Here is a 23,319-nt window from a genome sequence, read left to right on the forward strand (position 1 = left end):
TGAGTGATCCGTGGGTTCACATCGAAGGCGTTGGCAGGCATGATAAACACCCCCACAATCCTAGTTTGTCTAAAAATCCCTGCCAGTCACGATTGAGCCGTGTCCCAAAATGGCCATTTTTATTGTATTGCAGCAAATGATGAAAAAATATCATCGAACATAGGCCTGACAAGAAGCTTAAACACGTTTCATATTGTGTTGCAATTCTCCGTTTTTTCCACTAGATGGAGGTAGTCATTTAAACAACACCTTTCCATTAGGGGTCAAAACAAACAAAAGAACATGTTAAAATCACTGTAGAAAACTAAGTGGAATTTCAGAACATTTTCAAGTGTTTTTTAATGCAATGTGATCAATTGAAATTGAGAAATAAATTATCTTTAACACTTTAAAGTACATTATTTTGTTCTCAATTCATAGTACTAAATAAGTCTCATATAAAGGCTTAAGCATTTACACTAATTCTAACTGGTATTTGGAACTGTTCCTAATTTCACACAAAAACAATTCCAAAGAATGATTCTGCACCAGACATATTTTTATGGTGTTAAAGTCCAACTTTCGTTGGACCAAAACATTTTTTCCACACTCATCCAGGTGATTTTTAGTGTTAGTAAAAGAAGATATTAAAAGATGGGAGACTGTTGTTAAATGTTCAAAATAGCCAGTGCATGCCAAAAATTCCTGTTGCTTCTTGAACATCACTATCAAACTTTTGGCAGCATTCCTAACCAGAAATGCCTCTGTTGGGCCTTTTTTCTCCACTCAATGTAGAATGCCATATTTTGTTTGTATTATTTTAAATTGGCACCTTTGACCAATTAGATTTCAGAAACAGTCTAGCCACAAATAATATACACTCAAGGACAAATGCAAAAAAAAAAAACAATTTTCACACTTAATGCAACAATAAACTTGCATGCTGTAATCTCCCATTCAAAATGAATCAATAGCAGCATCTTGATTCTTCATTCCAGGGTTTTGACAGCAAGGTTACTTTTCAAAAGATTATACTCAAGAGTACAAGAATTGGCAGTTTTCTTATACAAGCCTTCAAGTGGTTTCATTTATTGAGACAGCCATTACAAAAAGTCAGGAGCTTAAATAATAAAATGAGTCATTCCATTAATCTTTGATGGCAAGCATTTTCTTGCAAAGTTTTTTTTTAGATAAAAGTGATGGAAAATAAGCCAAAATTAATGACAAATTAATGACTAAATTATGGGATGGTGGTAGTTATCGCTTCTTTTTGCTTTCCTTCTTGGACTTTGGTCTAATTTGGGGCACAGCTGCTTTGGGTTTCTTTGCATGGTCCGCTGCCTTGCCGTTAGTAGACTCGGTCTCTTCCTGCACGTGCAACGCAAATATACTTTTTCAGGAATTCATTTGACAAAAAGTTGTAGAACTTGTGTTTACATTGAAAATAGTAAATAACTTTTTTTCCACTGATGTCTTATCAGGAAATACCTACCTTTTCGTGCCCTTTGGAGGTGGGCACGATGATGGCTAGAATGCAAATAAGCTGGAAAATGGCACCAAGGAAGAGGCCGTAGCGAAGGAGGCTCTCGAGAAAAGTTGGTTCAGGAACTTCTGGGGGAGACAGGTCCATATCTGTGGACATTTTTCCAGCATTCAGGAACCTGTGGAGCGCAATGGGGAAAAGGCGTTGAGAATTCCCACACAAGCAAATAAAGGTCAGTTTTGCCTGGGTATATATTTTTTTCATTGCTGTAAGAAATAGCATATCTTAAATTAAACTTTAATATTCATTTCAGTGATATGCTAGGATGTTGTCCCATCATTGATGGGATACGACACTGCCCACAGTATCCTGAACGCAGCAAAGCATAGAAAATTAAATTGACATGCATTAAATGGGTACATGACCTTAAAATTTAGGAAGTAGATTAAATATGAAAAAGAAATCAAACGTCAAGAATAACCACACAAGTAAATGCCAGCTAAGTTTTATCTGTGTACATGAGGTACTTTCTTCATTCATGTAATAATAGCACATATCAAAATCCACTTTAATATGCATTCCAGTTGTGTGCCAGGATGCTGTCTGCAGACTCCTAAACGCTGCAAGGCAAAGAACTAATCCAGTAAATGGCCAAAACGAAACAACGAGTCATTAGTACGTAAACATTTAACCGCATTTTAATTGCTTTTTTGTATTGCTGATAAGGAAAAATACATTATAGTTCCGGACATATTTATCGAACAGGCTAGAAAAACATCGATTAAAATACATTCGCAGCCTTCTTATTCTCTTGTATTGACTAATTACGACGCTGCTTAGAGCGCCCTGAACGCAGCAAAGCACGAAAAAGCCGCATTTAAGTAGCACTATTGTGAGTACCAATAATGAGACCTTACCAGAAGTGTGAATATAGTTCTTTTCTTCCAATGTTTTCCTTAATGCAATTTTAGGGCAGCTAAAACTCGTAAAACACTAAGCAAAATTTGGATAAAATGGCCCACAGATGAAATTATAACAATCCCTTTCTAGGAAATGACGTTTTACTCTATAAAAGAATTTCCGGTTCTCACTCGGCCAATTTCTTGCAGTGGTAGTATTTGGAAAATGTCGTCCTCTAACGGTGAATTGTGAGTATTGCAATGTTCATCTCGTGTGTTCAGGACTATTAGTGTACACTGTATTTTATTTAGAATTTGTATAACCTTTGCTGTAGTTATTTATACTTTTCAGTGGCAGCTTGCTAGCGTGCGATATGTTTGCAATTGCTTTCAGTGATATGTTTGAGCCAGACTCATATTGAAAAAATAACTGGTATTCGTTTTGTTTAGAAAATGGCCAGCTATAAATTACTGTTTAGTCTTATTTAGTTTAATAAAGGTATATGCAAACTGAACATCGATCAAATGAAGTATTCTACACTTCCAAATGCAACTCGACACAGTTAAATGTATATGTCACACAGCATTCTATTTTGCCCATTCTGTACACATAACTTTATTTACAGAACAGTTCAAGATGCCAGTTAGTTTACCATTTTAAAAAAAGATGCTTTTAGTTAAAGCAACAGGATATCATAGCAGCCATGGGTGCCACTGCATCTGGTCCAAAGTGCAACGTTTAATGGGGTCTGAACTCAAACACATCCCCAAAAAATCTCCACAATCTGACAGGAAAAGAGCAAAATTATGTTTAGGCCACAGTCATTTGTAGTAGCAATATACATTATTCGCAGTATTTCACCTTCTGACAGATGTCTTTTCAATTGAAGCCCCTTAGAAAGGAACATGCAGGTGTCGAACCGTTGCGTTCCGTCCAGCAGCTCAAAAAGTAACGCCCCCAGATGCCACACTGTGGTCGGACCAGCGCAGTATGGACGCCTGTGCGTATACTCTGGAGGAGCGTAATTTAACGTTCCTACAAAGGAATGGACAAATAACAATTAAAGAAGCAATGCCCCCCCCCCAAATCATAAGTGCAGATCCCTTACCAAAATAGTCACGGTACGGTTCCATGCTGACTAAGCAGCTACAGCCAAAGTCTATGACCCGCACTCGCATTATACCGGGCGAGGCCTCCAGCAGAATATTTTCCTGCTTTAGATCTCGATGAAAGATGTTGGCAGCGTGCATTTTGATGGCTGCGTCCACCAGCTGCTTCATGATGTACTGAGTGACAAAAAAACACAATTTTCCACACTTAGACGTTTTATCAGTTGTGACAATTTTACATATATGTATATTTATTTACCTTTGCCTCCTTTTCCTCAAGGAGACCGAGTGTCCGGCGAGTCAAGTACGTAGACAAAGCTACAGAGTGGACTGGCCTTTCCATAACCAGAACCAAGTCCTTCTCCAAATCACATACGTCGAGCAGTGATATAACTGCTGATTTGCCATCCGAGTTTTTGATACTGGATGCCTGGAGCATGAAGACGGCTTCCAAGGGGACTTTTTGCACCTTTCCATTAATGCTCTGTAAATGAGTTAAGGCATCACACAAGGTAGGTGTACAAATCATTTAAAAATATATATTATGTTATAAATATGTTGAGAGTGCTCACTCACCAATGGGACATTTCTTACTTTTGCTTTTGGGATGTATTTGATAGCCACCTTTACGATAAATTTGATTAGCATTGGGGATCATCAAATTGTGTTTGGCTAGTGCTCATCCAGCATAAACCATGTACTTACTGGGTTATAATCCGTTTTCCTGTGACCTGCATAGACTGATCCGAATCCTCCTTCACCAATCTTGGCAAACTTCTCATATCTTGTCTCAAACGTGGCTGTCCAGAAACAAATCGAGATTTACTGTGCTGGAGCAGAAGGGAAAAGGATCACTTGGTGGAAATGTGACTGAAAAAAGGGTCGGTTTACCTCTGTTTGTTTCACTTAAGAGTATCGTTTTCACTTGGTCTAAGAAAGAAGGCTTTGGTTTCGGTAACGTTTCTCCATTGGTTGACTGAGCCTTCCCCTCCACATCATTTGTGTTGTATCCCAAACTACCTCCAGGTGGCATTGCTTTCTCAGACATGTGACTAGATTTGCACTTGGGTTTGCTAACCTCAGTCTTTATTTTTGTGACACACACTTTCTTGTTGCCTTTATTCTCAGTCTTTGCCAACACCTTGGTATATTCGATCTTTACAGACACTGCCTTTGGTTTCCTTTCAAGGGTTGTTCCAGATTGTATGTTGCCACATTTAGGCGGAATATCCTTCTGGATCAAATCGGCATCATCAACACGCAGCCTCTTTCTGGTGGCACGTTGTCTCGAATCAACTTTCCGCTTGGTCGCTGCCGCTGTCCTGTCTCTCTTCTTTGGGCAAATGGGATTAGGTTTTGTGCTAAATATTGCTTCAGTTTGTTTTGCTAGATCACCCCTCCCTAGCAACCTTTTGACTTTGACACTTTGCCCACTTAGCTTTGTGTCACATTTGAGTTTGGTCCTCTTTTGCAGTGCAATCTTGGCAGTCTTTTCTGGGACTTTGAAATTCCGCTTTCTTTGGTAAACCTTTGATTGTGTGCCAGACTTTTCCTTCATTTGTTTCACTCGCGCAGCGTTGACAAGTCTTGGCGACCTTCGTATGGGCTCTTTTTTTGTGTTGGTCTTTTGTTTGTCAGCCGTAACATCCGAGGTGTCTTTGACTTTCAGTTTTTTAACTTTTGTGTTAGCCTTCCTTTCAAAATCTTGCATATTTGAAAACTCAAATGTCATCTTTGTTATTTCACTGAGCTTTGGAGATATGTCACATCCTTTATGCCTGATAGTTTTGCCATTTCTAAGTCTCCGGTCAAAACCTCTCAACTCATACATGCTTTCTTGGTTCTCTGCAATTGACAGAAGCAACATGAAATCAGAATTTGCATTCAATACCAGGTCGTTATAACAATTTATTGAATAGATTAGCATCTTCTTAATCTGGAATAACAAAAAACCCTAATACCATTAAAATTGATGACCAGTTTGTCACTGTTAACTTCAAGAAAAGACTTTTTTTTTTTGCGAGCTGGCAATTCTCCATCACGAGTATACCCACCAAAGCAGTTGTGACAGGATAGGTATCCAGAAATTCCAAACTTGTTCTTGGCGTTTCATGAAAAGTGAAAGGATGAATATAACCACCAAAATTGCTTGTCCATTTCAGAGCATTAAAGTACTGCAACACTCCGTGTGTACATATTTAGCATACTGCTTCTCAGTATGTTTTGATTATTAGGTACAGATTTTTACACTTACTCCTTTATACATAATACACACACACATAATCACAATCACATGAAAGGTACTACTTGTAAAAGCTGACTTAAAAATCACTGATGACAACATAAAGAAGAAAATGTGAAGTCGATGATGTTGGCGATGAGCGGGATGTATTTTCCCTCAATTACGTCGTGATCCTGAGTTGTCGTTGTCCATTTTAGCCATTTTAGAGTCTGGGATGGCGCAGGCCTCCATCATCGTCACTGTGATGGTCTCTCAGGTCTCTTCGTATTATGTCGTTCACTGCAAACATGAAACAGGAACTTTAGCATTCAAAACAATTAAATGTAGCTAGTGTGAATTCCTTCCATTGAAAAGATCAAAGAACAAAAGAAACAAATCATAAAATAATGTTTGATGTGATTGGACTTTGTACAGGAACACACAAAAACACACACTGCTGCTTTGTTTGGAACTGGTTTGGCTGCTTGAATTTGCATGTATATTGTATATTTCCCTTTACTGCACCCAGAGGAAAGATAAGCGATATTTTGGCCCACGGACAACGAGAGCAGGTTGTAGGATTGCAATGCTTCTAATGGTGTTGCTTCTCGATCTGGGACAGGCAATGTTCTCGATGCCTCTGCAAGTGCGTGTTTACAAGCGAAAGAATGATTGAAAGGGAGAGCGACATACAGGAAAGCTAACGGAACTGAAAACCACAAGTGGGGATTTTCAGTCGAACTCTTGCTATCTGCGTACTTGCGTTTGCAGACTAGACCACAAGAATCAGACAACTCTTTTTTTTTGTAGTCATCTTTAGATATATCGGTTGGCTTCGGGCAGAACGGATTCACTCACCGTCTTCCAGATAGACACAGCTGAGGCCCTCCTGTTTGATTGTGACCCTCTCCTGTGACGGAGCTTCTTGGTCAGCTTCAACTGAGTCAGTCTCTGTAAACGACCTCCCTCCAATATCACCTTGGATGAATATGGAAGGCAGCGACGAGCCTAAAGATGGTACAACTTGTACGTAATTTTGAAGTCTAGCCGTTGAGTAGGACTGGATCGTCGGTACTTGACTCAGTTTGTCAATTTTGGGATCAGAACCCACGTTGGAAGATGCTTTAAGAAGACCGCTACGGACAGTGGTAGCATAATTTGGATAATAAATCTGGTTTGGAGGGTAGTAAAGCTCTGGGTGGCTGATTCGATTGCCTGCCCTTGAGGGGTATAAGACTGTTGGGTAATCCCATGAATCTGATGCCAGCGCACTGAACGGTTGAAGATTCTTCTCCTTTTCCAACCGATGAAGGAGTGACTTCGCCAGCATGTCAGCCCCCGGTTGAGCGTCGCAGTAATCGGAAAAGTTGAGCTGCCACTCATCTACTAGCTCGGTTTTAATGGCTGGGATACAAAAAGAAAGCTGATTAGGTATGGCATTCGTGATCGAGATGATGTTAGAATAAATACCTATCACAGGGGTGTAGATGAGATTTTGAAGTTCACTGCACTTTTTCTTCCCATTGATAACATAGAAATTGACTTTGGCTGGGTGACAAATGGCCTGATTTCGATATGGAGGGACCTCAAACAGCAACATATTCTGCAAGGAGCAGTGAAAACGGTCGAAACCGTCGCCGTTAAAGGTCATCAAAAGGGTCTTTGAACCTATATACGTTTGAAAATCCGAGCAACTTTTTTGGCGATTACAAGCAAACTCACAGCTTGGCTTTTTTTTCGGTCAACAGTTGCCTCCACTTCCCAAATTTGCTGGCCATCTGAAAGTAGTGAACGGAATGTTGAAGACAAAGTTCAGCATTTAAATGCACCAAAACAATGAAATCTGCTTTCAGCTTGTTGTCGACTTGATTGTTCAACTCCCACACTTGATTACTCACCTGCTCTAGCTTTTTTTAAAATCCAAATGTAGTCTTTCTTACCACATCCTGTTGACTGAACCCCACACAACAGTGAATATGTTCATAAAGTTGTGAAGACATTTTCATTTGAAAATATACGTACTCTTGCCTCCCTGATGGGATCCAATAGAAGAGATTAATGACAAAACTCAACTTTTTGAAGGGCTTTTGGCTATAAAAAGAGGCGTTGCAAGAGTACCATGTTATTACACATCTGAAATAAAAAGAAAGCAATGCGGTGCCGCTTTTTATTTTTTTGATGCACCACTGACTAGACAAAACTGAATGTGGTAATGCGCTGCAGAAGTTCCGTTACTTTCTTTTGTAGAACGCGTCTTTTGGCACGTTTCCGGTACTTGTGCGCAGTAAAATTGCAAAGTACTTTTTGTGTGGTTACTGTAGTACATCCTCATGACGAAGGCCTAAAATCACACATTGTCTAATCATTGAAGACTGACCTTGTGTCCTCTCCGAAAACACCACTCTGGAGTCATATGTGAAGTTCTGGCCAGTCAGGAGCATTTCTTGTCCACCGAGAGCAGAGCATTGGTCCAGGTTCTGCAACTTGACCAAGGGGATCTCTTGAGCTGAATGCTGGGCTAAACAAACACAATTAGGCAAAAACGTCTTTAAGAATAAAAGTGTCTAGAAAGTGCGGTCCCTGTATTTGATAATGCAGTGCAGGTCTAAACTCATAGGGGAAATGCTACCAACATCAGTTAAAGATGTGATCAAATCGAAATAGCGTTAGCGACAGCCTTACAGCATTCAATAGGATGAGAGGCAACTTGAAGTGACACCAACTGGCCTCCAGGGTGTGGTACGTGAACCCGAAAGACCAAGCATACGCGTGTGTTTTTGCGTCCGATGTCAGTCTCGCCGTTCCTCAGCTCGATGTCGGCATTTCGCCGCTTTAGAATTCCAACACAGTCGATCCTGGGAAACGCAGCATAAGGTTAATGGTGACTTGAGTAAAACTGGTTGAACCTTTGGGAAATTTAAATGTCTATCAATAAGAAGAAATCACCAAACATGGGGGGAAATAGTGCTAGTATGTATATCCAAATGTCTTTTGTCCACCTCAGTTGCCGCAAAATTATAATCATATAAAAGGTTGATTTCAACGTAGCAGGAAAAAAAATACAAATCCCTTTTTCCAGTCGTGCAGCAACAAAATTGTTTTTTTTTTCTTTAACTTTTTTACTTTAATGTTGTAGTGCCAAAATAGTCTGTGTATCTATCATTTTTTGCATTATACATATGCATTTTCTTACCCTAATTCATTAACTGCCACAGGAAAACATTTAAAATACCCAATCTTATTACCCGATTCCGATCTTCTGGAAAAGACGGAATTGGGCCTGATTGCCGATAAATTCCGACCAGATTTCTTAATCAGGAAAATCCCTACGTAAAATATTTAGTTCTACTTGCAATGCTCTCATGTTGTTCTTTGGCTGTAGAGAGATTTCCAACACTTTGGTCCCATTGACCATCCTCTCCATGCTAGGCGTGGTCACAGTTTTTCCAGTGATGCGGTGAGCCTGGTAGAAGGCGTGCGGTCTAACTACCCTCTCATCAGCAGTCCCAATGAAGACCTGAAGGCTAAGTGGAGCCGTGCCTCGATAACCGTGAAGCTGACGAAACGAGAAGAAGCAGTTTAGAAGAATGATTGAAAAGTGGCTTTGTTCATGACATAACAGTTAATGTGCAAATACACTAGACGCCAATGGCACTGAAAGATGAGCATCCACGGCCAATTTAAGTGAATTGGACATCTATCATTGTCAATAGCTGGCAATGAGTTAATTTTGTGGCCCGATCACGGCCTGTGTTGAATTACTCCTCATTTGAATCAAGACACAGTGTCTTACAGGAAATGCGGTTGTGCGTGCACAATCTCGCTTCTGCTTATTTTTTTTAATCAACGAATGTCACAGACAAGAAGTGAGAGTGAACCTTTTATTTTTCTTTCTCGTCACTTGATGTCCAAGTATCAGACATGACAAATATGATCAAACTATGTACCTGGACTTCGGGGTGCCCGCCATCCGTCGTCTTGACGGGTCCGCGGCTGCCTTCGGTCTCGTAGTGAGCCCTGTGGTGAGACCTTGGCTGGGTCTTGATTTTTAGCTCGTAGTGACTGGACTGGCTGAAAAGTGGCCACTCTAGAGAGGGTAGCGGCGCCAAGGAAGTTCCTCTTTAGGAGAAACGACCAATAAAAGAAGAGACACTTGGTATTTTGAAGATGTGAAAGACAAGAGAAACCCACCCAAACGCTCCAAGATGGACTGTATGAGGAGGCCAGGAAGTTGGGAAGACACAGAAGACTCCAGATCTGATTTCATCTCCTTCGCGTTCAACCCTTTCTAGTTCAGGTCCCTCAGTATACATGCAACTTGGCCTTGGAATTGAACCGTGTGAAACTTGCACTGCATCTTGAGATAAAACCACCATGCTTATGTTGTCCTCAGTGCTAGGCCAAGGAGCTTTTGCTTGAGTATGGTGCTCACCTGCAGCCTGAACCTGGTGAAGGGGGTAGGAGCTCAGGAGATTGTTGGATGAGGGGATAGGGCTTGGACTCCGGGAGCGTTGTTTGACAGGAGTGCCACCTGGACAAGGGAGGGCCTGGTCGTAGGCCCGCTTGCCTTGTGGTGACACTGAGCGCGAGCGCCTGTGGACCTGCGAGGAAGGATTGGCCTGTTGCTGAGGCAGGAGAAATAGCTCATCGCTAAAACTGTTAGCCGGGGAGGAGTTGGCAGAAGATGTTTGGATGCTCTGGAGGAAGGGGCAGAGATCTAAGGTGGACAACTCTGTGGAACCTCTGTTGGGAGGGGAGATACATGGGGAAGCAGATAGAGAGCAGCCAGTGGAAGAGTTGCTACTTGCGGGGCTTGCACACTCCCGATAGGCTCCCAGGGATTTGGAGCTGGGGCTCAGCTGTAAGGTTTCAGATGCCAGCGAGTCCCCCGATGGAGTGATTTCAATCCTGGGGCTGGGAGCTGGGATTGTCCGGGGTGCCGTGGCCAAACACGTGGCGTCAAAGATTGCTTTCAGTGAGCTTTCTTCAGCCAGTCCGTGCAAGGGCGCATCTCTATCCAATGTCGTGTGATGTTTCACTTCCAGATGCACTGGATGCTCGGTATCATCTGGCAATATAATTCATGATGCAGGATGGATTATTAGATGCATGTAGAAGATTATCCTATTAAAAGTGATTTTGTCCCCCTCATCCCTTCTCTAGTCAAACCCAACAATCGCCAATGTAAACCTGTTCAGTGTATGTTTAGTCCCTATATTTGTCAACACAAGGCAAGCTAGCAAACCCACGTTCTAACCGTGACGTGTGTACCCTGACTTCAGCCACCTCAGATTTGTTAGGGTGACAATGATAATCTAAGGACTGCATATAACTATAGTGTTCATTTAGACCGCCACAAAGGCTGAATTATTATTTTTTTAAATCTAAACCAATGAAACAAAATCCCTTCCCCTCAATTTATCTGTTCACCAATAGAATCACAGACATCACAAAAATCTATTTTCTTAACTTCAGTTTGTGTCCAACCATGTCTTTACGCCTCTACTTGATTTACAAAAACAAAAACAATCAATATATTTAATATGTACTGACTGCATTGTGGATAAGGTAAAAATAATTTCTTCCCTTATTTTAAAGTCAAAGACTAATGGAAATAAAATATTTAATTAAGATGCAAATAATTACACACATATTTCATTATACTTGGTAAAATTAGTAATAATACTATTATGAATTATTTTCTAATACACCACTATTATACGTTATTGCTCACCTGGTATAAATTTAGCAGAAAAGTCACCTCCTGGTGAATTATCAATGAACAAGTCTGAAAAGGCAAAGTCTTCCTGGCTGATGTCGGACGCCATTTCCACCATGCGATGTTATTATTTCCAAACAATGTTAGCCCTCAACGTCAACAAAAAATGTGAGGTGTGAGATGTGTGTTATAGTTTTGGTGAGTTGCTCAACCCAAACTGCAAACTTCCTGTCTCTGCCTCTAGTGTATGTGTGTGGTTGTATGTGTGTGTATGTGTGTGGTTGTGTATATGTGTGTGTGTGGTTGTGTGTGTATGTGTGTGTGTGTGTGTGGTTGTGTATATGTGTGTGTGTGGTTGTGTGTGTATGTGTGTGTGTGTGTGTGTGGTTGTGTGTATGTGCGTGTGGTTGTGTGTATGTGCGTGTGGTTGTGTGCGTGCGTGTGGTTGTGTGCGTGCGTGTGGTTTGTGTGTGGGTGTTTGCACTTTTCATTTTGACTGTTTTGATTAGCACATTTTGTTTTCAGAAACAGATCTTCAATGATGGTGTTGATGATTGTGGTACTTCAAAGGGGAGAAGTGACTTTTTTTATTTGGAATTTTGTCAATAAATAAATTAGGACAGTGGTGACACATTTGACCGCTAGAGAACAGCATTGTACCCTTTCTTTCAATATTTCACTCCAATTGCGATTTTTTCAAGGCTGTCAAACCCTAAATAATTTCAATTAACAGTTTCTCTTATAGTGGATAGATTTTTACAGACATTGAAGTTTATCCATTTCCTAATTTTGAGCCTGTTAATATCACATATTTTCCTGTATTCTTTTTAAAACATAAAATATTCCTTCTTACCTTTTAATCTTTTTTCATTTAACAATGTAGTAATAGTAATTATTCTTTTCATTAACTTGTTTGCATTGTAAAGTACAAGAGTAGATTGAAAATGATTATTTTTTTTCCAAATTTTAGATTAAAAAAAAAAACTTTTGGATTAAAAAAAGTGAGGCACACCCTGAATTTATGGCCAGCCAATCACAGGGCACGGGGATATGGACAACCATTTACACTCATACTCATACTTAGGGGCAGTTTAGAGAGTTCAACCAGCCTACCATGCATGTTTTTGGAACATGGGAGGAAACTGGAGAACCCAGAGATAACCCACACAAGCCTGGGGAAAACATGCAAACCTGGGTTTGAACCCAGGACCACAGAACTGTGAGGCTGACGTACTAACTGTGTTCTGTGGTCATATTTTTTTTTAAACAAAATGTTATATTAGCAGTCAGTTTATTGTTCTTTTTTTACCAAGGTATGTAAAGTAAATACGTTCTTGAACATAAATGGTCAAACTTGCCTCTAGACTAAACGTATTAGCTCTTGAAATTACGTAACTATTTCTTTTACAGTAGGTCTAAACATAGACTTATTAAAATTAACACAATTCTCCTGTAGAATTAAGGGATTTGTTAACCTTATTTTACATACCCTGGATTAAGACTAGCATGATTTACACATTGTATAAACATTGGGCCTCTGTGTGCAGTGCATTAGACACTTAATCAACTAAGCTTTCAAATGGGCTCTAACATGATCAGTGATCAGTCTCCAAAAAGGATTTGATTATTATAACAGACACTGCATTATATTTAAACCTATTCAGGCTATTTTGCCACATTTAGCCTTTTTTAATTTTCTACCAATGATGTTGATAAAAAATGTATCCATTTTGACTGTGCTAGTGATGGTGATAGACCCATACTCATGTTAAACAGAGTGGCTGGCACCAAATAATTTTTCATTATTTCAGGGGAGGGGGATAAACTCTCACATTAGAAACTTTCACATCAATCAAAAACATGTGAATTTATTCATGACTTTATTCGTAGAAATAAAATAGGTTTACGTAGAACAATGTAAAGTGTAATAGCATATCCACACAAAAAATAAAACATTTCCATGTCATATGGTTCTAGTTTAGTAAATCTACACAGGTTCATAAGATTAAAAGACAGCTGCCTAAAATTCGTACATAAATGCCATTTCAGCCATCGACAGTCTTGAGTAATAGTTTTAAATAAGTTTGAGGTATTTATGGCGTGATTACATGTTTAGCAATTCTAGGTCTATTTACAGAGCAGCAATATAGGGAGTCAGTGGTCCGGTTTTTGCATTTGGAGGAAATCGGCATCTGAAATAGGAGGTCACGGATTCAGGAGAGTGCAGAATAAAACAGCACCAGTTGAAATTGAACGGGATAGGAAATTTGTTTTCTCACCGCTTAGCCTAACCCTCATCTCCTGATGAAGGCCACCGGTAGCTCTCGATTAGGAATCAACAATCCCGAGTGGATCACTTCGAGCGGCTCCTGGTCCGTCGCCACAATCTCGTAATCTCGGAGCAGCTGACGGGAAAGAAAAATCGTTGAGCAAGAGTCGTCATTTCTGTTTCGGATGGTGACTTACCCAGCAGAGTGCCAACTGAATCTGCAGTTCAGCTAGCCGACGGCCGATGCACATCCTCTTGCCGATGCCGAATGGCACGTGGGAAAAGGGGTTGACCGTGTTGTTCTCGCGCAGCCATCGTTCGGGCCTGAAGCTTTTGCTGTCGTCGAAGTACTCCTCGTTGATGCTGATGGCGTGGCTGTTGATCATTAGGACAGTCTGGGGGGGACGGACGGATAGTGAGTGGACAGTCGAGGCAAAGAGGTTTTTATAGAAATAAATAATTTTCAGGAGCATTTGTCCCAATTAGGACAAAAGCAACCTCATTGATGAGTAGCACATTTGCATCGTTGAACATAAATGGTGGTGCACCTCACCCCAAAAGATTCAAGCAGTGTTATTTTTTGTCAGCAATTTACATGAAAACAAAAAATGTTGAAAGTTTTGGTTTTTGGCCCGCGATTTTTGCTTAACATGTTTCATTTTAAAATGCAATGTCGTTCCAAATACGTTTGGCGCCTTGTCAAAACGGTCAATTTTATTCAATTTTAAGTTTTTTATTTCTTTGCTAGAACTATTGAATAAAAGGAAACTACTACTAGCCATCTCTATCATATCAAAAAATTAGATTGAACGCGTCACTGTTAAATGCCACTTGGAAAAGTTCTCCACTCACTACGAAATATGATTTGACATTTGGCAGCTCTGCATCACAAATATTGATATATAATGTGCTCATTTAAATAGCGTCTCCAACTTGATTGATAATCATCCAGATTGCAATCTGAAAACATTCAGCCTATCGGGCTGCTCAGTTCTCATCCCTGCCTTAAAAACTTTGTACAAATGTACATGCCTCGTCCATAAATGTCAAATGTAAATGTAATCTTCTCATGTCAGGTGTATGGCATAAACCACTTACTCCTTTGGGAATGGCGTAGTCTCCCAATACAGTCTCTTTGTCCAAGGTCCGGCTGGTGAACGGAACAGATGGCGTTAACCTGTAAGATGGAGAAAAGAAAGAAACACATGGGAATCAGGCCTCATGAAGGTCTAATGTAGCATGTCTAAGCTGTTTAACGTGAGCTAAAACACACGGTCATTTTTTTTTTTTTTCCATACAGTGGCCGGTGGCACTATAATCTCCAGTCTGAGGTCAATATACATTCCCTGCGTGATTCGCTTAGGAACCCTCAATAACACGGTCGACGACTTTTGACCACACAGGGAGAAAAGCGCCAGGCCGTGTATCTCACGGAGATTGTTTTCGCCAGCCGTGGTCATGCGCGGACGTGTCACCGCTTTAATCTTCGTGGTACTGGCACAAATGTTGGCTCGTTGCCTGGGTACCGTTGTCAAATAGGATTTAAAGTTTGATGGCACACTAAATTGCTCCTAGTTAGGTGTGAATGTGAATGGTTGGCCTCTCCTGGTGCCCTGCAATTGGCCAGCCCCCATTTCAGGGTGTTTTCCCCCGCCTGGTGCCCGTAGTTGGCAAGGAGTGGATTTTTTTTTTTTTTTGACTTAATTCCCAGTGATTATAATGGGTCTTCTTACGAAAACATACAAACTTCTAAAGATGCAAATCTTGACGTGAGAGTTTAATCATAAATGTATTTTTCCTAATTCACTCCCAGGAACACTTGTCGCCATTATTGAAAAAGAAATATAATCATTTCTTGAATTCTTCCCCTCACGGTCAATGGTAATGAGTTAATTTCCAGGCAAAATTGCAAAAATAACATTTGGCATCCACTTTGGTTTATTTGTCAGTGCTTATGTATGTGCTTACAAAAGCTAAATCACCACTTTAGGATGCAAACTATGAAGTAAAAGTTTGAGGTGTGTTTATTCATAATTAGAAATTTTGAATATATGATTATAATAATGATAAGCGTTGTATTGCCACTAGGGGGCAATGTATCACATTTTAGTTATTTGGATTTTTCTCCCAGTAGTAATTTTTGGTGAATAGTTTAAAAAAAAAAAAAATCCTACCTCATAGACTCTTTAATGCAGGCTTTGAGGTAGGGCATACTCTTCAGATGCTCCCCACATGGCTTTTGCTCGGGGCCCACCACTCTTGTGATCTCACTCAGCAGCTCCCTCTGGGTGGTGGGGTTGCGCGACAGGTTGAAAATAGCCCACAACATGCTGTTGGCAGTCTGAGAGAAGGAAGGAAGGAAATACAAGTGAGACATGGCACCACGTTGAAGCTTCTCCTTGAAGTGCTTTCCTGCGTGGGGTCCTCAAATGCTTCAGGTTGCCCCTTCTGTTACATCCACACGGAACTGTAGCACCTGTTTGTTTTGGAGCCAAGATTAATTCCACCCCCCTTTTTAATTATAATTTTTTAATAATTTCCCCCATTATAGCCATTGTCGTGGCGGCCCATTGGCTGAGTGAGTAGTGTCGGCCTCACACTAGGGCACCTGGTTCAAATCCAGGTCGGTCCATCTGTGTGGAGTTTGCATGTTCTCCTGGGCCTGCGTGGGTTTTCTCCAGGTAGTCCGGTTCCCCCCCACATTCCAAAAGACATGCATGGTAGGCTGATTGGACACTATATTGCCCCTTGGTATGAATGATCATGAGTGGTCGTTTGTCTGCTTGTGCACTGCGATTGGCTGGCCACCAATTCAGGGTGTCCCTTGCCTCTGGCCCCGAGTCAGCTGGGATAGGCTCCAGCACCCCCCACGACCCTAAGCGGCCATTTTCCCTAAAGTCTTACCGTTTCCACGCCACCGATCTGCAGCTCGGCAAGGGCGGCGTACAATTCCTTCGTGGAGAGGTTGCCGTTGTGCAAGATGTCGCCGATTATGTCGTCCGGCGCTCTGCCATCGTTGTCCTGCAACCGCTTGTCGATGCAGGGTTTGGCTTTGGAGACAAAAAAAAAATAAAAAAAAAAAAATCATAAATAGACAAGATTACTAGTACTCTGCTTTATTTGTGGGAAATTACTGGAGTTTTTGTCCGCAACACTTCTGAGCCAAGTGTCCCTGTCAACCCCTTCGCTGTTGTTACTACAAATATTTGGCAAGTTTGTCCTCTCGCGGGTTACACAGTTTACTACAACCCTGGCTGTCGTTCACGCAAGGACACACCAAAGAGGATAGTTTACATGTACTTCATCATCCCCTGACCTCAGAGGGGAAGTCACCGTTACAGTGTTGGTCAACTAGGGAAATTTGTTTTCGAAGGGAGTTTTTTTCCCCAAGTAATTTAACCTGGGGATTTAGTTCAAATGGCACCAATAAAGAACGAGTGGGTGATGTTACACTATGAATATTTCTTTTTGGAGGTAGTTTTTGTGAAGTTGATCTGAAATGTAGTTTTTGCCTGTGTGAATGATACCACATTTGTGTGAAATTAGCCTGGTGAATTTTTCATGCAATGTTCTGTTTTTGGAGGTAGTTTCCCATCTTTTAGTATAAATAGCACCAACAATAAAAGGTCGTCGGCCAATGAATTTTCTTTTTTTGGAGCTCGTTTTCTGCATTGTGGTATAAATGGCAGCAAAAGGTCAATTTTGAATTTTTCTTTTGGGAGGTAGTAACAGCATGCCACTTGCATATACTATGTACCATGAGTTCATGACTAAAATCAAGATGTTGATACTGAGTTTTCATCTTTACATTTCCATGAGTTGTGTAAAAGCTACATCTTTCTGTTCATGTTGGGGGACACTGACTTATTACCAATTTCACTTGTTACCAATTTCACATACCTGAACGGAAAATGCGGTCCCAAGCATCGGTGTGATTCCGCCAAATTTTAGTGTTGAAGCTCTTGTGGAGCTCCACGGGCGTGACCATCATCTTGCCAAAAGTGCCCATCATCTGAGAATGGGAAGCAAGTTCGTTCATCCAATTATATCCTTCCTTGATAGTACATTGATGGTATTGGTTTGCCCTGGTAACCAGCTTCACTGGTTCACTGGCGGCCGTTCAGCTGACCTCAACGCAAGTGAACCAGACGAACCCACTCGCTGAACACTCGTGGACAGCATTCTCCCGCGTTTATCAATACTAGAAGCGCCACTATACTATAGAGTGGTGTCAACATTGTTTAGAAGAGAGTAGGGAGTACTGCCATCTACAGGATCTGCACTTTAGTTCACTGGATTTTTCTTAAGGATAAAACTACAATAATCCCGCCGAGTTAATGTGGACCAGACATTGCCACGATAATAGAAAAATCGCAAAGTAGGGTCACACCTATTACCCTTTTTTTCATTTCTTCTTCAGTGCCGAGTCCTAGTAGCAAGAGTGGCTTCCGCTTACGAGTTTCAGCACGGATTTTCACATTATGATCTTTAAAAAAAAAATTAAACTTTTATAATTAAAAGCAGGAAAAAAATCACAAAGAAGTGAATTTGCGATAATCGATAGGTTTATTTTGCTGAGACTATTAAAACTGAAACTTGTTTATGATCCAATTAGTTTAGTGATGGACATTTTCTAATACAGGAATGGACTCCTTTTTCAATTTTCACATCTTTTAGACAAATAGGTCCAATTATGTTTTTTCTGTTGAAAAAAACCCAAAAGTGTACTCACCGTTTTGACAGCAAGGATGAAGTCCATAGCCTCCTTGTTGACTTTCTCTTGCAGAAGACCAAAACGTTTGTTGTAGAGCACCAAACAAATAGCTGAATGAGACAAAAATGACATCATTTCCAGGATTCAAAAATGGAGGTAAAAATATCAATCAAAATACAACTTACTTTCAAAAGACCATTTGTTAAGTTCAAAGTACAAGTCTTCAACCTTCCCATCTACATTGATTTGTCCAATTCGGCCCACAAATTCTGCCATCACCTATTGCAAACAATGTTTTTCTTATTACTTTCACATTTAACAACTTAAAATATTCCTTTAAAAACTTTCCCCTCACCTCATTAATTCTATTGTCCAACTTCACCACCTCGGTCGGCTTCATTAGTTTCTGCTGGAAGGCTCTTCTCACCCTCTGCCATTCTTGACCCTCCCTGTAATTATTAAAATAAAGTTTTTAGGGCTCATTTGGTTCAAAAACAAACCCCACCTTGTTAAAAAATGAATTTTTAAGTCAACCAATTATATTTGAATTTAAAGCTTTGAAATGCAACAAGCTCAGTTATAACTCAACATTTCACCTAATATGAACTTTGCCTATGACTCTAAACTCAACATTTTAAGTACATTGTATTAAAGTTTAAGCAAATGTACACAAATATTTTCTATAATATACAGCAAAGGTTGCAGACAACTGACCTAAACACAACTAACACCAAATTCACACAAATGTATCGTTTCAAGTTCAGTTTACTACTTAGAAATTTGGGTCTGATCCCCAAACTTGATCATGCAAGTTAATTAACATCATTTAATCAACTTCACCATGAATGAGGAAAACTAAAAAAACTAGTTAACCCTAAACAGGACACCCATTTGCTCACATCTAGCGCCGTCAATAGCGAATGACGGTATGCAAAATAAATCAACTTAAGACTACTAATTGGGGTGCATAGCCATGTATATTTCTGTTTGTATTTATATTTGAATGTTATGCATTCTATTTTAATATTTTTTAAGGAAAAGAACAACTAATAAAACATCCCCCAAATATAATTACATCATAAAAGTCACTTTAAAATGAGCAAAAGTAGTCCGTTACGTGCACGTCATCAATTGGGTCTACTTCAAAACAGACTGGAACATGACTGGTAGGCCCCAAGAAGACTTTTCCCCCGGTAAAGACTCACAGTATGAGAAGCCCGTACGCTTCGTTCCTCATGTCCCTGTAGGCTTTCCAGGGTTTAATCTCCAGCCTCTGCGGGTACACCGCCTCCTTGCGGTAGAGCACCTCCAGGAAGCTAGGCGAGTTGATGTGCACCGAGTCGAAGGAGCCCAGCTTCATTCGGAAGATCTTTCCGAATTTCTTGTGGTAATCCACCTTAGGAGGGGAAGACGTGGGTGAGCCAGAATTCAAGAAAAAAACATGATCAGAGCGTACCAGCGCATCGTGTTGTTTCGTCAGCCCTCCTCTGCGCAGGAGCTCCACCAAACTGCCGACCAGGGGCCAGTTGGTCGGTCCAGGAATGTCATCCAGGCCGCGCAACCCTGAGCGGGGGAAGGAGGAGGAGGAAGAGGAGGAGGCAGCAGCGTGCGGGCACTGCGCAGGCTCCACAGCATCCTTCTCCTCCAGGACGCAGACCGAGGATGTGGGCTTCAAGTGCTGCAGCCCCACCATCTTCTTCTTCAGCAGCCCCACCATCTGCGGCACTTTTTGGATCTGAGCCCTCATCCTCCTCCAGGTGATTTGGCCTGGCCTGTAGAGAGGAGAGTGGTGCAAGCTTTTGTTGTCGTTCTTCAAGACTTTTTGTTCCGAGAGAGAGGCTTCGCTCGCTTTCCTGGAAGCCTCACACACCTCACCACTGCATATATACGCCGAGTGGGTTTATTCCGATCTCGCACCGAGCCAATCAGGGGCCGGTGCGCCATGGTGTGGCCGTCGAGCCCACCGTTCATTTATGGATCCACGGTGAGAGGAGCGTCTATGGCCTCGGATAGACCGCGGAAGTTCCCCCCCCCACAGCCCCCCCCAACCATTTTCCTCCTCCCCCATCCCCTCCCTTCACCCTGTATGGCTTCGTAAATAAACAAAGTGCTGTGGAGGTGACGCGGTTCGTGCGGAGTGGGGAGCGGGGAAACTTTGCCAGAGAGAAAATGTTACTACACACGCTTGTCATGCAAATATTGGAGCCTTGGATGGGAACGTGGTGCATGTTTATCAGAAGTGGAATTGCAGCCCAACTTTTTAAACAACTCGCAATGATGCTAACATTTATTTCATGACACTCCTACTTTTGGAAATTCTTTTTTTTTTTTTTACATCTTAAATACATTGTTTCATTGAAAAAATGTCTTGGCAGAAAGACATTTTAAAACGGGCAGAATTTTGTCAGATAGTGAAAAAGTAATTTCTCAATCTTTTAAGTCTTCATTGTTTAAAAAAATAAATAACATTTGTCTGATTATTCCAGGCTTGTAACTATCTAGGTATTTTAAAAGCAAGTTAACTTGTATTTTTTTGTAATTAAAAATAAAAGTTTGTAATTTATTTAAAATAGTCATTTTAATCATACTGTAATCTTAAATGTACAGTATATGATATTTCACCAATTTAAAGTCACTACACAAACGTGGGATTGTGAGAGGTTGGATAATTAAGAATTTTAATATTTTATAAACTAACAATTTAATCTCACCAAAATGTGAAACTGAATTGCAACAATTTGGACATTTATTTTGAGGATTACATTCTTAAATTATTGCAAATGTTATCTCCACGATATACTTAAAGTTCTGCGACCAGTTACCTCGTTGGTTTCCATTGATGCTGATGGACGCCCAATTAATTTTAATATATAGGACTGGCTTCAAATAATAAAAATAAACTACTGGCAATTCATCCCCACATATTATTGCCTTTTGTCAGACTGATACTACACACTGTTCACATTAGTCAATCCCACACACAGTGCTCATGAATCACCCTCATAAGAATGTGATGGTGGGAAGCACATGGTCCGGATTGGAAAAATACAGTTGAAGAAATACTTTTGACACTTTGAGCATTAGTCAAACGTGTCCCATGTAATGCATGTATACACTTTTGCACGAATGAACTCAATATGCAGCAAAAGCATGACAGCAATTGGCTTAGTTCAGCTTATCCGAGTGAAAACAGTAATCGGTTTTATACTTTAAGCTAAATCAGCCATACTCTGTTTGGAATCAGTACAATTAGTTCTAAAGTGCAAGAATAGTCATAATCACACTTTGCATAAACAGAAATTAGTGGGATTTTGTTACGAAAAGTTGTCTGGAGGCAGGTTGGAAGTGGACATATTTTTAAAAAGTTTTTTTTTTTAATGGTAAAATGTTGACCACAATTTAAGCAAAGAGAAAATGGAGGAACAGGTGGTTTCTTAAAGACAAAATTAAACATAGGCGGATTTCTCATTAGGATTTAGCAGGCTTTTGTGGAAATCTTTACAAAAAAAATAAATGCATTTTGGAAACATGGCACAACGAGCACCAGGCGGGGGACATTTCAAATTGGTGGTCAACCAATCGCAGGGCTCAAGCAAACGCATTACCATTCACACACACTTACCTATGGGCAATTTAGATTGTTCAACCAGCATTTCATGCATGAACCGAGAGAATAATAATAATAAGAATGGCAATGTCTTCAAGTGAGGGCAGAGAGCAGCCGACAATCCTCTGGGCAGTGTTAATCACTTTCTGCATGGCCTTTTTGTCTGCCGCAGTGCTTCCAGCGTACCACACTGATGCCGTACGCCAGGATGCTCTCTACAGTGGTTCTATAGAAGGTTAATGACATTGACCTAATCAAATAATTGATCGTTAATGACGAGAAAACGTGTAAACTCAGTGTAGACCAACCTGGGATTGAACTCTCAACCCCAGATCTGTGAGGCCAACGCACTAACCACTCAGCTGCTGGGATAAGGTCATTAAAAAAAAAAGTTTTTCAAATCTACAAAATTTCACGCATTGGTCATTCCAGGACTCTGTTCTTTGATTCTTGTTATGACACATTCCGAACACTTTTTATATGCGGTACAGTCCGTTGAAAAAGAACATTGTAAAAAGACAACTCTCGTTATGCCCTTTTATGAGCCAATTGAGCAAAAACGAGCGGGACGGCCCGTTAGGTCGGCACCAGAACCTCCCTGTGGCCCCGGGTCACGTTCCCACTCCTGAACTTGAGGTAACTCTGGCAATGTCATGGACAGCTGGCACATGTTGAGAGAAAACAACATGTTTTCTAGGCCTGTTCTACACAGGCAAACACAGACTACGCAATAGCCTCCGTGCTGACCTTGAACACAATGAGTGACTAATGAGGCTTTATCGTAGGAAACGTGTGGTCCTGTTTTTATCTAACCTCACACTGTTTTTGTCAGATGCCGAGTTGTGCAATCCCAAAAATTGTTTCATAACAGAAGATTTAGTGAGACATGAATCACCACAGATGATAGATAATACTTGCTTGCAAACTGACCTGAAACATATCCACATCCATAGCGGTTTGTTGACTCCCATCTTGAAAGTTTAGGAGTTGTGGGTTCAGATTCTTCCTTCAAGCCTTTCAGTCTGTCTCCAAGTACTCCAGGATCCTAGGACGGGGTTGGTGGTGATGAAGATTAGCAGATAAATCCAAATTCACACGACCGTACTATCATCCTTGGCCAAACACTTTAAAGACAGGATGCAAAACAATAAATTCCATAGTCAAAAAGTGCCGAATTTTCTCAATTGGCAATTTGTTTTTCACCAATAAGTTGTTTAATGTTCGCTAAACCACATTATTGAAGCTCAAGTTTACTCCCAATGAATTATTGTCTGAATTCGAAATGACCAAAAAGCATTATGGGAACTCACATTTTTTC

The 23,319-nt window shown here is 40.7% G+C and overlaps 4 protein-coding genes across 7 annotated transcripts; all 4 read right to left on the bottom strand.

The window, feature by feature from the left end:
• Positions 1–102: 102 nt before the first annotated feature.
• manbal (mannosidase beta like) lies at positions 103–2,530 on the bottom strand. Its single transcript, XM_077602085.1, has 3 exons — positions 2,380–2,530; positions 1,472–1,640; positions 103–1,347 (listed from the first exon to the last, which is right to left on the bottom strand). The coding sequence occupies exons 2-3, from the start codon at positions 1,619–1,621 to the stop codon at positions 1,237–1,239; spliced, it is 261 nt and encodes an 86-aa protein (XP_077458211.1). The 5' UTR covers positions 1,622–1,640; positions 2,380–2,530; the 3' UTR covers positions 103–1,236.
• A 417-nt stretch (positions 2,531–2,947) lies between these two features.
• LOC144075235 (serine/threonine-protein kinase pim-2-like) lies at positions 2,948–4,346 on the bottom strand. 2 transcript variants are annotated; one of them, XM_077602083.1, is made up of 6 exons: positions 4,177–4,346; positions 4,048–4,095; positions 3,731–3,955; positions 3,471–3,648; positions 3,224–3,397; positions 2,948–3,146 (listed from the first exon to the last, which is right to left on the bottom strand). In XM_077602083.1, exons 3-6 carry the CDS (start codon positions 3,908–3,910, stop codon positions 3,055–3,057), a joined length of 624 nt encoding a protein of 207 aa, XP_077458209.1. In that variant the 5' UTR covers positions 3,911–3,955; positions 4,048–4,095; positions 4,177–4,346; the 3' UTR covers positions 2,948–3,054. The 2 variants fall into 2 exon arrangements, with proteins under 2 accessions (XP_077458209.1, XP_077458208.1); XM_077602082.1 differs by lacking the exons at positions 4,048–4,095; positions 4,177–4,346 and having other exon boundaries at positions 3,731–4,033.
• Positions 4,347–4,899: 553 nt separating this feature from the next.
• Positions 4,900–11,618, bottom strand: LOC144075231 (nuclear factor of activated T-cells, cytoplasmic 2-like). 3 transcript variants are annotated; one of them, XR_013300517.1, is made up of 11 exons: positions 11,427–11,618; positions 9,884–10,760; positions 9,640–9,811; positions 9,046–9,248; positions 8,375–8,547; positions 8,070–8,210; positions 7,415–7,470; positions 7,163–7,295; positions 6,551–7,096; positions 5,526–5,992; positions 4,900–5,316 (listed from the first exon to the last, which is right to left on the bottom strand). XR_013300517.1 is itself a non-coding variant. In XM_077602071.1 (11 exons), exons 1-11 carry the CDS (start codon positions 11,527–11,529, stop codon positions 5,916–5,918), a joined length of 2,406 nt encoding a protein of 801 aa, XP_077458197.1. In that variant the 5' UTR covers positions 11,530–11,618; the 3' UTR covers positions 5,360–5,915. The 3 variants fall into 3 exon arrangements, 2 of the variants coding, with proteins under 2 accessions (XP_077458197.1, XP_077458196.1); XM_077602071.1 differs by lacking the exon at positions 4,900–5,316 and having other exon boundaries at positions 5,360–5,992; positions 9,884–10,049; positions 10,125–10,760; XM_077602070.1 differs by lacking the exon at positions 4,900–5,316 and having other exon boundaries at positions 5,360–5,992.
• A 1,656-nt stretch (positions 11,619–13,274) lies between these two features.
• Positions 13,275–23,092, bottom strand: cyp24a1 (cytochrome P450, family 24, subfamily A, polypeptide 1). Its single transcript, XM_077603719.1, has 13 exons — positions 22,932–23,092; positions 19,851–20,166; positions 19,600–19,790; positions 18,750–18,843; positions 18,580–18,673; positions 18,413–18,504; positions 17,581–17,692; positions 16,585–16,730; positions 15,855–16,021; positions 14,779–14,857; positions 13,878–14,075; positions 13,691–13,816; positions 13,275–13,603 (listed from the first exon to the last, which is right to left on the bottom strand). The coding sequence occupies exons 1-12, from the start codon at positions 22,970–22,972 to the stop codon at positions 13,706–13,708; spliced, it is 1,641 nt and encodes a 546-aa protein (XP_077459845.1). The 5' UTR covers positions 22,973–23,092; the 3' UTR covers positions 13,275–13,603; positions 13,691–13,705.
• Positions 23,093–23,319: the final 227 nt, after the last annotated feature.

Source organism: Stigmatopora argus, chromosome 6, assembly GCF_051989625.1.
Source record: "Stigmatopora argus isolate UIUO_Sarg chromosome 6, RoL_Sarg_1.0, whole genome shotgun sequence".
Lineage (NCBI taxonomy): Eukaryota > Metazoa > Chordata > Actinopteri > Syngnathiformes > Syngnathidae > Stigmatopora > Stigmatopora argus.

Bases quoted from the DNA above. Each gene is read 5' to 3' on its own strand.
- LOC144075235 (XM_077602082.1), bottom strand. From the start codon at position 4,000: ATGATTTGTACACCTACCTTGTGTGATGCCTTAACTCATTTACAGAGC. The intron at 3,649-3,730 runs GTAAATAAATAT...TTTGTCACTCAG, and splicing joins TTGAGGAAAAGGAGGCAAAG to TACATCATGAAGCAGCTGGT. The intron at 3,147-3,223 runs GTGAAATACTGC...TTTTCCTGTCAG, and splicing joins GAAAAGACATCTGTCAGAAG to ATTGTGGAGATTTTTTGGGG.
- LOC144075231 (XM_077602070.1), bottom strand. From the start codon at position 11,529: ATGGTGGAAATGGCGTCCGACATCAGCCAGGAAGACTTTGCCTTTTCA. The intron at 8,548-9,045 runs GCAAGTAGAACT...TGCGTTTCCCAG, and splicing joins AAGAACAACATGAGAGCATT to GATCGACTGTGTTGGAATTC. The intron at 5,993-6,550 runs GTGAGTGAATCC...TCATGTTTGCAG, and splicing joins CTGTGTCTATCTGGAAGACG to TGAACGACATAATACGAAGA.
- cyp24a1 (XM_077603719.1), bottom strand. From the start codon at position 22,972: ATGGGAGTCAACAAACCGCTATGGATGTGGATATGTTTCAG. The intron at 14,076-14,778 runs GTAAGTGGTTTA...CGTCCCCCCCAG, and splicing joins ACTACGCCATTCCCAAAGGA to ACTGTCCTAATGATCAACAG. The intron at 13,817-13,877 runs GTAAGTCACCAT...CTTTCCCGTCAG, and splicing joins TTCAGTTGGCACTCTGCTGG to CTGCTCCGAGATTACGAGAT.
- manbal (XM_077602085.1), bottom strand. From the start codon at position 1,621: ATGTCCACAGATATGGACCTGTCTCCCCCAGAAGTTCCTGAACCAACT. The intron at 1,348-1,471 runs GTAGGTATTTCC...TTGCACGTGCAG, and splicing joins CCTCCAAAGGGCACGAAAAG to GAAGAGACCGAGTCTACTAA.